Raw genomic sequence first — 13,179 nt, 5'->3', positions numbered from 1 at the left:
GGGCTAATGCTGTGGATGTCAGTGTTCAAACCCATCACAGCTGATGGTGAAATTTGTACTTGTTTTTAATTCATTCATGGGACGAGGGCATCACTGGCTGAGACAGAATTTATTATCAACCGCAGAGGGCAGTTAAGAGTCAACCATATTGCTGTCAGTCTGGAGTCAAATGTAGGCCAGACCAGGTAAGGAGGGCATTTTCCCTTTCCTAAAGGACATTTTTAAAAAAATAGCAAGTCAAATGGTGATCATTTAGCTATTAATGAAAAATGGTTAAATGATCACCATTAGACTGGCCTGTCTGACTCACTAATCTTGTTTAGAGATGGAAATCTGCCATCCTTACCTGGTCTGGCCTACATGTGACTCTAAATCTTAGTAATTACTCTGCGCTGCACTGGTGGAAATGGCTCACAAGGTAATCACTTCAAGGGCAATTAGGATGGACAACAAATGCTGGTCTTGCCAGTAACAATCACCTTTCAAGAATTAGAAAAAAACAAGGAACATTGCTTGAGGGGTTTTAACAACCGAGCCAGTCAGTTTGCACTGTCGGTCATTACGGTGCTTTTAATCTTTCCACAGGCTGAGGATGGACCAGCTGATGGCCATTTCACAGGAGGAGAACGAGAGGCTGCGAAAAAGGGAAGTGGCAGGTCAGCAGTATGCCTTTAACCTTCTTTCATTCATTTGGATTCCTGAATTGTGTTTTGAAATCCCATTGCCTGGCATGGATCTGATATTCCTTGTTATGCAAACAGTTGTTGGCTCCAGCTGGCAGTCACGGGGTAGAATTCAAGCAGGCACCTCACCCTATTAGTACAGGGGGTGTCTTGCTAAAACCAAAGTATCCCCTCAACTAAAGGTTTGCTCATATCTAAGGCAGAGACTGATGGATTGGAGTCTCAGTCCTGACAGTCGAGTGTCTAACCTTGGCTAACACTCTAGAGCTGTACTGAGACAGTACTGCACAGTCTGGTGAGACGTTAAATCAAGGCCCAGTCTGCCCACTTGTGTCTATGTAAAAGATTGTAAGAGGTGGACAACAGTTCTTCTGGCTGCCCGAGCCAATATTGATCCCTCAAACAGCATTGCTATAAAATCAATTAAGTGAGCATTATCACATTATTATTGGCTGGAGTATTTCCTACGTTACAGTAGTGACTGCATTTCTAAATACATCACTGGCTGTAAAACAATTTAAAGAGGGCAACAATGAGTTTTATACTGCTTCCCACAATTTCAGTGTGTTCTAAAGTGACTTACAGCCAAAGTACCCTACTGAATTATAGTCATCTAGATTAATAGTACTACTGACAGTGCAGCATTTGCTCAGCTTAGACTTTGAAGAAGTTTCTAGAGTGGGATTTGAACCTATAACACACCGACTCAGGCAGGAGTATGACCAACTGAACAGGTTTAGGGTGCGAGTCTTCTAATTGAGTGGTGTTGAGAGCTGTTGCTCCCATCTAACCATCCTCTGATAGATGCCGTTTGGAGGGGCCACGTGTGTTCTTACCATGGACTTTTTTCTGTCTGAATTACACTGGTCCTCTAAGACCCTTTTATAATTAATGATGAACCTTGTTCATTCAGCCAGGCGTACAGTCTTTTGGTGAGTGTTGTGGAGATGTGTTGCTGGTTAAAGCACAGCAGGTTAGGCAGCATCCAAGGAACAGGAAATTCAACGTTTAGGGTCAGAGCCCTTCATCAGGAATGATGAAGGGCTCTGACCCTAAACGTTGAATTTCCTGTTCCTTGGATGCTGCCTAACCTGCTGTGCTTTAACCAGCAACACATTTTCAGCTCTGATCTCCAGCATCTGCAGACCTCATTTTTTACTGAGTGTTGTGAAGATCCAACCGTCTTGCTGTCTGACAGAGAACACCAATTGTGACGCTCCACGGGGGAGGTAGAGGCGAATGACAGTCTCACTGGCTTAGTCATCCAGGGATCTGGGCTAATGTTCTTTAGACAGTTTCAGATCCTACCATAGCAGCTAGTAGAATTTAAATTCACTGAATAAACCTGGAAGATAAAACTGTTCTCAGTGATGGTGTACATTGTCTGGGCATGGTGCTGGATAGAAGATACCCCTGGCAAAATCTCTGTGGGCAGTCAGCCCTGATGTCATTGTGCTCAATTGCTCCCTTTTCTCTGCTACCTGTTGCTTCACTGACCCCAGTCACCCTGTGCTTGCTCAATCATTCACTTAACACCTACTCCCTCCCTGTGTTTTCAAATTTTTTTATTATCCCAGCCTCGCTCTTTGTGGCCTCTGGCCTACAAACTCCAGTTTCTTGCATTCCTCCAACCTATTATACCTCTCCCATTTGCCTCACCCTTGCATGGTATGATGTGCCTTCAGCTGCTGAGGTCCTAGGCTCAGACAGGGAATTCCAGAGCTGTTCTATCCCTCTCTCCTCCTCCAAGATACTACTTCAAACCAGTGTCTTTGACCTGTTCACATAATTACCTTTTGAGGTGAAGTGTCAGGTGTCATTGGAGGGCACTGCTGAGGGGAGACATGGAATGGTTTACTACATTAATGACTGCGTAAAGCTCTAGTACCCCTTTCTCTCCTGGCATCTTGCAGCTGCGATGCAGGAAATGCTGTCTGAGAGCTCGATGAACAAGATCCTGCAGATGGTTTATGAGACGAGACGGCGTCAGCTGGTGGATGAAGCCAGTTCAAGGTACGGCAGCGACCTGGATAATAAGGGGTGGGCCACATTGATATTAGCCCAATGGAGAATCTTTGATTTTCAGTTTGATAATTTGATCCTAAATATTAAACCAACCTGCAATGCAGATCGTGATGAGTATTTTAAAAGGGATGGCATAATAGCTTCCAAAAGATGCAGAGCCAACATCAGAAAGTAGTGGCCTATTGGTATTAACTAGACTATTTGTACAGAAGCTCAGGTAATGTTCTGGAGTTCAAATTCCGCCATGGCTGATGGTAGAATTTGAACTCACTTTTTAAAAATCTGTAAATAAGATTCTAACGATGACCATGAAACCACAATTAATTGTCAAAAACCCATTTGGTTCACTAATGTCCTTTAGGGAAGGAAACTGCCATCCTTACCTGGTCTGGCCTATATGTGACTCTAAACCCACAGCAATGTAGTTGACTCTTAATTGCCCTCTGAGCAATAAATGCTGGCCTAGCCAGAGGCGCCCCCATCCCAGGAGCGAGTTTAAAATTATTTGAGGTTACATTGACAATTGTAGGTTAATTAAGTGGTCATGAGGAACAGGAAGAACGCAGTTTGGTCACTACTGGAGGAGTGCTAAACAATGGGACATACCCTTCAGATACCTGGAGGCTTCTAAGTTTTTGTTTTAATCTGATGTTGTTTGCAATGAATTCTGTTCTGTTTTATAGTATGACTGAAATGGATGGTAAACTCCAGCAGATTCAAGCCTGGCAGCAGCTGGACCAAAACAAGACCATTTCACAGATCCTGTCAGAGGTGAGTCTTGGTGTTGAGTGTGACACTGAGCTGTCATCACTCACTGCTTTGTGAAACTCTTGCATCAAGATAATCGAAAGCGAGAAAGCTTGGAGTGCACATTTGTCAGGGGAAAGAGATTAGATGGTTCGTTAAACTGGAAAAAGTTGAAAATACCAAACATTTAAGTAAATAGAAGAGGAGAGGCTGGGAGAGAGAACAAAAGGGAAAGTTTTTGACAGGAGAGACTACATGCAAAAGGTTTGGTGATGTAGTTTAAAAAAATAGTAACAGGACAAATACAGAAACGAAAGATGTGTCTTGAGGTGCGAATGGGAGAATGCTGAACAGGTGTCATCCCAAAAGCAAAACACGATAATAATGAGTTAAAACCAAATACAAAAAGAGAAATTGCTGGAAGAGCTCAGCAGGTCTGGCAGAAACTGTGGAGAGAAATCAGAGTTAACGTTTCGGGTTGAGTGATCCTTCCTCCAAACTGAAGGGTCACTGATTTCTCTTCACAGATGCTGCCAGACAGACCTGCTGAGACTTTCCAGCAATTTCTGTTTCTGATTTCTAAAATCTGCTGTTCTTCTGGTTTCTTTTGAGTTAAAACTAAGATCTGCAAAGAGAAAGGAAGCAAGGTGGAAAGAGAGATTACAATCTGAAATGGTCAAACTCAGCGTTGAATCGAGAAATGTAAAAGACCACATTGAAAGATCAGGTGCTGTGTTGGAGAGATTGCATTGAGTTTGTTGGAATGTGACCAGAGCCTAAGGACAGTATGAGTGTAAGGTTAAGAATTAAAGTGGTGAGTGACTGGAAGCTGGAGATCACATCAATGAGCTGTGTAGAGGTTTTGCTACAAAGCAGTCATTCCATTTTCAAGCTTGGTCTCTCCCATTGTGGAGAGTCTCATATCATGAGCAGTGAATGCAGTAAATTGATGAAGTTTGTGTAAATGGTTGTTTCAAGTGGAAGTACTGTTAGGGGCCTAAACAGTGAGAAGAAAAAAAGCAAAAGGATAGTATTGCATCTGGTGTGTTTTTGTGGAAATGAGTCATGGGGAGAACAAAGGAAGATGAAAGTGATTGAGAGTTGACCAAGGTGCTAAAGGGGTAATGGTTCCTTTGGAGAAGGGAAAGTAGATTCAATGGAAATGATGCAGTGATTTCTTGTGAATGGAGGTGACTCTGATGGATGATAAGAACGAAGGAATGCTATTATGGATTTGAAAAAGAGGGAAACAGCTAAGTACAGGATTACAATGAATGGCCTGTTCACAGGCAGGAGCTCTGTCAACCCATAGTGGGTAAAGTCTGATTTAGAGCCATAGAGCTATACCCTTCAGTTCAACTCATCCACGCCAATCAGATTTCCTAAATTAATCTAGTCCCATTTGGCCTATATCTTTCTAAACTTTCCTGTTCATATACTTGTATTATAATTGTACCAGCCTCCTCTGGCAGCTCATTCCATACATGCACCACCCTCTGCATGAAGAAATTGTCCCTTAGGTACCTTTTTAAATCTTGACCCCCTTATCTTAAACCTATGCTGTCTAGTTTTGGACTCCCTCCCCCCCCCCCCCCCCCCCCAGGAAAATCCCTTGACTATTTACCTATGCCCCTCATAATTTTAAATACCTCCGTAAGGTCACCCCCTCAACCTCTGATGCTCCAGGGAAAATCGCCCCAGCCTATTAAGCCATTTCTGACAACATCCGTGTAAATCTTTTCTGAACCCTTTCAAGTTTCATAACAGCCTTCCTATAGCAGGAAGACCAGAATTGAATACAGTATTCCAAAAATGGCCTAACCAATGTCCTGCACAGCCGCAACACAACCTCCCAATTCTTATACTCAATGCACTGACCAATAAAGGCAAGCATACCGAGCAGCGCCTTCACTTTCCTATCTACCTGCGACTATACTTTCAAAGACCTTACACTCCAAGATCTCCTTGTTTAATAAAATTCCCCAGGACCTTACCATTAAATATGTAATTCCTGCCCTGATTTGCCTTTCCAAAATGCAGCTCCTCACATTTATGTGAATTAAACTCCATCTGCCAATCCTTGCCCCTTTGGCCCATCTGATCAGGGTCCTCTTGTACCCTAAGGTAACCTTCTTCACTGTCCACTGCACTTCCAGTTTTGGTGTCATCAGCAAACTTACTAATCATACCTCCTATGTTCACATCCAAATCATTTATATAAATGACCCAGCTCTGATCCTGATAACACACCGCTGGTCACAGTCCTCCAGTCTGAAAAGCAGCCCTCCACCACCACCTTCTATTTCCTATCTTTGAGCCAGTTCTGTATCCACGTGGCTAGTTCTCCCTATATTCCATGTAATCTCACCTCAGTCTAACATGCAGAACCTTGTAGAATGCCTTACTGAAGTTCATATAGATCATACCCACCATTCTGCCCTCATCAATCCTTTTTGTTACATCTTCAAAAAACTCAGTTTAGTTTGAGAGAAATGATTTGCCACACACAAAGCTATGTTGACTATCACTAATCAGCCCTTGCTTTTGCATTTAAATCCTATCCCTCCAACTTGCCCACCACTGATGTCAGGCTCCTTGACTTTTCCCTATCACCTTTCTTAAATTGCAGCACCATATTAGCCGACCTCCATTCTTCTGGCACCTCATCTATGGCTACAGATGATACAAATATCTCAGTAAGGGACCTAGTAATCACATCCCTAGCTTCCCACAAAGTTCTGAAGGAAGATGTATCAGAAGCTCTTGTGTGGATGTTTGTGTTGTCAGACTGAGAAACTGGATGAAAGGAATAGACATTTCAAGAAGCTGGCTGTGAGTAAATGTAGTCAAAGTGGCTGTGATCTTCCAATCAATGTTAATTGAGCGCCTATTCCCAGAAATACAAATGAGAGCACTTGAAGCAAAGAGTTGGAGATGGGTTAAAATAATGTCATGGGATATGTTATGTTGATTTTGGAGGGCATACAGGGATTTGACATCTCATCCGAAGTACCCTCCCTCTGACAGGACAGCATTAAGTCAGATTAAGTGTAAAGTGGGACTTGGACTCAGCAGTTTCTAACTCAAGTGACAGCGCTTCTCCTGAGCCCAGACTGTCAGTGTCTGTCCGCTGCACGGAGCAAATGCTGCAGTGAGTCCCAGTTCTGCAGGACACAGGAAAAGGAGGAAGTCACCTGTGATTCCAGTTTCAGGTCACTACCCAATAACCTCTGATATTTGTGAAGCTGTGTTTGGAAGGTGCTTCAGGATGAATTCTGATCAAGTCTGTTTGATGCTGTGGTGGGTCACCCTAGGATGTGCTTAAAGGTGCTATTACCACTGCAAGTTTTACTTGTAGTCCCACAGCTAGCCTCCCAATCGGTTCATTTACAAATAAGGAGCAGAGCATCAGACGGTAACGAGGGCCTGTGGGACTAACAACTAGAGTGAGGAGGTGGTTTGGGTATTAAACAGGTTTAGAATTGATTGTTAAGAATCCAACATTATCGAAGGCAAAGATTTACATGGCTTAGTTTAGTGGAATTAAGTGCAACTCTTTGTAGAATGCATTAAGGCCTGGAATTGTGTTCTATTTGTTCAAAGATGGAGTTTCTGATGATTAACCAGAAGAAATTTCCAAACAGAGAGTGGTTAAAATATACAGCTTATTCCCACAAGGAGTAGCATTGATCCATTTCACAGAAGATTGGATGGGATGGACAGAAGATGTTGTGGAGCTGGCATGGTGGTGCCAGACTGATTGCCTGCTTTTCTGTTGTAAGTTTCTGTGGTTCTGTGTTTTCAGGCGGAGATGCAAAAGGTGGCATTTGAGGTACTCCAGATGAAGAAGGACAGCAAGCACAGCCGCATTCGAGACCAGGTGAGAACAGGCAAATAGCTACAGGGGAAGAGGCTTCAGGCGATGTTCCAAGTAACTGGAACTTAGTCACTCCCCGAACAAGGGTTCACAGTGTTTGTTTATATCTATATGATGGTTGGTAAGGGATGCTAGAACAAGCAGGAACTTAGTGTTGGAGCAGGTGACAGCACTCTGCAGAAGTAGGTTTCTCACCCAGGAGACTGCAGCTCTCCACACATTTGTGCTGAGCCTCTCACGGCATCTACAACATATATCAGTATTAACAGACAGCCAACATATCAGCTAGCCTTGTTACTCATGACCCTTAAACACATTCCAGACACTTGGGTTTTGGTCCCCTTCAATATTTCAGTTTAGATTTTCCTTTCAATGCCTTGCAGTCCTGTTATGATCTTTAGTTTTCAAACATTTTATCCTTCGTATCATTTGCTCCTCCCCTTTCATGTGTCCCACCCCGATACTGTCTGCCCCTCTCTTCCAAACATTACCTGTATCTGGTCTCCCCTGTGTGTACTTCTCTCCCTCACCATGTTGGTGTACGTCACCATATCTGTTCAACTCACTCTGCATCTGTGTGTGTCTCTGCCCCTCACTCTATTTCTGTAAGAGGGTCACTATTTTTGTCCCCATTCCCTTTCCTTCTGTGTTTCCTGTGTGATGTCTAACTCTGGAACATGTTTCTGTAATCTCTGCCTGCTCCCTTGCCTCTGTTCCATCTTGCCCTCTTTTCCGTCATCTTCCTCATCTCTCTGTTCAGTTTTATGCAGTCATGCCATCAGCCTGTTATTAACTGTGTAGCTGGAGAACTGCTCGTATGTTTTTTTTTCATTTCATTTCCTGTTTATCAGGGATGCTGCTCTCAACCTGCTGCTGCATAATTGACATGTCAAAACAGTTTAAGTATTGAGACTCAAGTTTATTCCTCGTGCTTTACAATTCAACTAAATTGCACATATTACTTTTATTAACAAAATGCAAATGAAAGACAAATGCAGGAGTTGGTTCACATTTTAAGACAGCATTCAGATACTTAGAAGGTTCTTAAATCTGAAAGGTTTTATACTATACTCTGGTTATCATTAACCTCTGTTGTGCAAGTAATATGAACAATCTGCTGGTACAGTCTCTAGCCCCAGGTCCACTATAGGAAGGCACTTGTTTGTTGACATATTGACTTTCAATTACCCCAAAACTTTTGAGGTGCCATCACTATTGTTATGTAGATGAATAATTATTTTACAGTACAATTCCATAAACAATAACATTAACCTGGATATTTCTTTGCTGGAGAAAGGACATTGAAAGGATTCCCAGCTCCTCTTCCAATAATGCTGAGTTGAGTATTCAAACAGTGCACATTTCAGAGTTTGTTCTCTTGCTCAGTGTTTGATGTCAGAAAACTGCCTGTGTTACAGTTCAGCCAAATGAGCAAACTAAACTCTGACTAACAGTGTAGCACTCCTGTATTGCTGCCCTGTGGAGCTCAACTGCCAATCTGTCTAATGTGGTCAAGACACTGGAGTGGACTTGAACCCATAACATTTTTATTATCGGGTATAGGTTCTACCCCAGACCCAAACTGACACTCATCCTGCCTTGATAAGAAGCCAATGGTAAGAGAGTCACTGATGGAAGCTGTTTCCTAAACTTAAATGAGCCTTGTTAAGCCAGCTTTTCAACCCATCAGTTTAAACAGCGTGGCCAGATTCATTATCTTGAGCTATTCTGGGTTAATACCATCTCCAAAAGGTAAAGTGGAATCTGCCTGTGTCACAATAAGTTACAGAAAACATTCCTATCTTCCATATTTCTATTTTTTTTTGCTTCAACTCAATTTAAACAGCAAAGACTCACATTTGTAGGCAGTGCCTTTAATACAGAACAAGCATCACAAGGTGAGTATTTCAGAAGGGGGAACCTGGCAGGGCAATACAGGCCATGCGCAATAGACCGGTAGTAGACATATGCAGTGTTATTTGTGTAATAAGGCTAGAGGAGATGGGAGGGGTGCTGTCATCAAGGGGGATAAGCATGCACAATGAAAATGTTACAATGGGATTTGGAAACATTGTAGGTCAACAAGACCAAAGATTACTGCTGGACACTGCTGATTAGTGTTGTATAAGGGGGTTAGAATTGGTTGTGACATGCTAATAACAGTATGCATCACATGTATACTGTTACATGATCTTTCTCTCTTGCAGCTTTGTGGTAAGATGAAGCCAGGGTAATTGTTTCTCAAAGTTAATGCTTTCTTTAACTCAGGTTCTGTGTGTAGTATTTATAGTAGCACAAGAGACCAGAATATTACAGTTAGTATATTAGAGTTTAAAAGATGTGGAATCTCAACAGGAAATTTGCTGAGGAGTGACATTAGAGGTGGGAGTAAGTTGATAAACGGTCAGAAAATTCACTTTGACCATTCTACATGCTCAAATTATGTACATTGATCTGGAGGTAAATTTCCCAACTGTGGATTCGCTGTTTTCAGCATTAGATCAAAGTTAACCTACTTCACACGATTCACTTTTCCCCCTCGCTCCATCTCAGCCAACATCTCATCCTCCATCGTACTGAACACTTGCAGAATTTTCTTTTGTCACCGTCCAGCCTTGCAGCTCTCTACTACTGGGCTGGAAACAGACCATCTCATTCACATGTTTTTTAATCGACCCATTTGTATTTTTTTTTGTTTTGAATCATTCAGATCAAATTGATTGAGAATGAGTTAATGCAGCTGACACAGATCGAGTTAGACAGAAGAGAGAATGACACGGAGAATCTACAGGTAGGGTGGAAATTATTTGGATATACACAACCCTGTGACTGCAAACAGGCAGAGAGAAGTGCTGGGGGGGGGGGGTGTCTATCTTGTGTTAGCAGCTCGGGAACTGGTCTCATACCGTCATCTGTGAACACGCTTCATGACCGATTCTAACCTTTGTTTTCCAGTTGGTGAGGTGGCTTCACCCTGCAGTTTTTACTCATTCACCCAAAATATGATTGGAAGTAATGGTAGTTACGTGTCTCCCTTCACACCCTTCAGTTCCCGGACGTCCCCTGCCTCTTCCGCATCCTCACTGCGTCCACTCTGCCAGTCATGTTCCCCATCGACCCCACCTCTCTCCTCCCGTTCATCTTTTCCCTCCTCCATTCTCGTCCCCCGCCACGTCCCAGGACGTTAACGGTCCAGGTTTTTTTTCGGTATTAATTTTCAAAAAGATGAACGTGCCTTAATTTGCAGCTCTACCTCATGGCCTTTTCTGCCTATTTTATTTCTCGGTCGGTGCGCCTCCCTGATTTTCCAAGCGTGTGAATGCTGCCTCCAGGCTGCGGCGGGGAGATCGCTCCCATCTCCATCTGACGTTACGTTTCTCCCGCTCCAGGCTTCCCGTCGCAGCCGTTTCTCTGGGCGGGAACCTCCCCCCTCGTGGCTTTCCCCCTCGCGTGCCGGGAGCCGTTGGCCGGCTCACGCGATCTCCTCGCGCGCTCCGCCCTCGTGGGTAAACTCGCGGCTTCTCATTGGCTGTTTGTCGCCCGCCAGGAAACTCTGATGGGAGAGAGGCAGGCCCTGAGTGACCTCCTCCAGCAGCTACTGAAGGAGAAGAAACATCGGGAGACCGAGCTTCGGGCCCTGCTGGTACGTGAGGGAGGATTTGACTTCTGATTCAATTTATTATTGTCACATGCGTCGAGATACTGTGCAATGGAAAGAATGCAAAAGACATTTACAAGTTATGCGGATAGATTGAAGAAGTTGAGACTTGGAGAGGTAAAAACACGGCTGATGGGAGATTTGATAGAGGTTTCAAAACCAAGAGCGGGTTGGATACCGTAGACAGGGAGAAGCCTTTGATTTGATTTATTATTGTCACATGTACTCGCACACAGTGAAAAGCATTGTTTTGTGTGCTAACCAAAATACCCCACATAATGACATCAGGGTAGTAGAACAGAAAGCAGAATGTAGTAACAAAAATAGCAATTGCTGGAAAAATTCAGTAGGTCTGGCAGCATCTGTGGTGAGAAATCACTGTTAACTAGTGACCCTTCCTCAGAACACTTGTCTAGCCTACAGAGAAGGATCAAATCTAATAGATGAGAAGTCCATTCATAAGTCTTGTAACAGTGGGGAAGAAACTGTTCTTAAATCTGTTAGATATCTATGGTATGATCACTTCACTTATTGCTTCAATATTGGTGTATCTCTTGTACGAGGCTCTTAGTTCACTCTAGTACCAACCATAACTGGCTTGGAGTGACAGCTCTCCCCTCACTCCTGGTGTCTAGCAATCCCAATTAGGAAAAGCAAATCAGAGGCTTTGCAAGGCTCTTTTATGGTGAAAGGTTACATAAACCGGACTTCTGTTTGCTAAGGAAAGGATGTGATGTGAGAACTGTACGGGTGTAAGAGTGACATTTTTCCACTTGTAGAGGGTGGAAGTATGTCCAAGAAAAGGAGACATTAAATTTAAAATCAGACCCTGAACATGCAAGAGAAGTTAGGAAAGCAATATTTTACTGAAGGGCAGGGGATGTATTATTTTATTTTAAAAATAATTTGTGCAAACTCAATTTTATCTTGGAGACCAGTAGACTTGTATTAGCTAAGAAATAAGTAAGCAAGCTGGTTAGATTGAGTTACTGTACAGATCAGTTCTGATTTCCACAATGACACATAAACAAATAGCCTGCTGTTTCTCTGTTCCCTCCCATAATTACGCCCTGAATGTTTTGGGTGCATGCTGGGTGTTGTACCTGGTCAGGGCGAGATGTACCCAGTTGGAGTAAGCTGTATTGTGCATTTCTTCAGGCAGAAATGGAGACCAAACACGAGACCAGCCAGGAGAATTACTGGTTGATTCAGTACCAGCGTCTGATGGACCAGAAACCCCTGTCTCTCCGAGCACGGGTAAGTTGATGCATGTCACTTTGCTTGCCTGACATATCCCATTCTGAATAAAGAACCTTCTTTGCAGGCTTTTGTGACCTGAGCAATTATTTTATTGTGTTAACTGATCTCTGACTGGATCAGATGTTTGTTCCCATACATGTCCTAAAAACCATTCTGCATTATTTACCCACCTATTGAATGGGGGCAAAGGTCTTTCAGCCCAGCTCCTTATATCTTGCATTCAGGAGGCAACAGTCTGTCAAGCTTCATCCTTTTTGGTCCATTAATGTAATCCATTGCTGTTGAATCATAAACAAGTTTATTTTTCTGTCAAATGTTCTTCTTCAACATCTAACCAACGGAAGCACAATGCAGTTGGGTAGGCACCAAGTCTAGTGGCATCTGACCTCTGATTTACCAGATTGTGAGCAGAGGACATCATCTGGGTACACAACAGGAGAAGTATTTGGGAATAGCACTAGTTGGCACATTAGGCTAAACACCTTTGCCTCTTCACATGGACTTGACCTCTATTTGTTCTGATGGAATGATGGCTCCAGAATTTGAGACACCCTCAAAGGAGCTTCAAGTGAAAGAAGCCCCATATTCTGACCTGTTTGGCGCTGCACAGTACTCACTGTGGTCAGTACTGGGGATGATTAGGCTGAGACATGGAAAGCCATTAACAGCTAGTGGCACATTCTCCGGGGACACCCGCACCAACCCACCCCGAAACCTCAACGTCCACTCTCACTCCGCCAAGGACATGCAGATCCTGGGCCTCCTCCATTGCCACAACCTTACCATCTGATGCCTGGAGGAAGAACGCCTCACCTTCTGCCTCGGGACTTTCCAACCCCTCGGCATCAATGTGAATTTCACCAGTTTCCTCATTTCCCCTTCCCCCACCTTATCCCAGATCCAACCTTCCAACTTGGCACTGCCCTCAT

The 13,179-nt window shown here is 43.4% G+C and overlaps 1 protein-coding gene across 4 annotated transcripts in view; it reads left to right on the top strand.

Moving 5' to 3' along the window:
- Positions 1-13,179, top strand: part of lrsam1 (leucine rich repeat and sterile alpha motif containing 1) — an 80,965-nt gene that overhangs the window by 52,181 nt on the left and 15,605 nt on the right. For all 4 annotated transcript variants that reach the window (XR_009645817.1, XM_060841283.1, XM_060841284.1 and 1 more), the window contains exons 14-20: positions 586-656; positions 2,597-2,696; positions 3,392-3,479; positions 7,261-7,335; positions 10,043-10,123; positions 10,880-10,975; positions 12,149-12,247. Coding sequence is in view for 3 of the 4 variants with exons in the window: in XM_060841283.1 (XP_060697266.1) it covers positions 586-656; positions 2,597-2,696; positions 3,392-3,479; positions 7,261-7,335; positions 10,043-10,123; positions 10,880-10,975; positions 12,149-12,247 (610 nt within the window). In the remaining variant the exon portion in view is untranslated. The remainder of the gene's footprint in view (positions 1-585; positions 657-2,596; positions 2,697-3,391; positions 3,480-7,260; positions 7,336-10,042; positions 10,124-10,879; positions 10,976-12,148; positions 12,248-13,179) is intronic.

This window comes from Hemiscyllium ocellatum, chromosome 21, assembly GCF_020745735.1.
Source record: "Hemiscyllium ocellatum isolate sHemOce1 chromosome 21, sHemOce1.pat.X.cur, whole genome shotgun sequence".
NCBI lineage: Eukaryota > Metazoa > Chordata > Chondrichthyes > Orectolobiformes > Hemiscylliidae > Hemiscyllium > Hemiscyllium ocellatum.
This window is presented reverse-complemented; position numbering and strand designations above follow the sequence as displayed.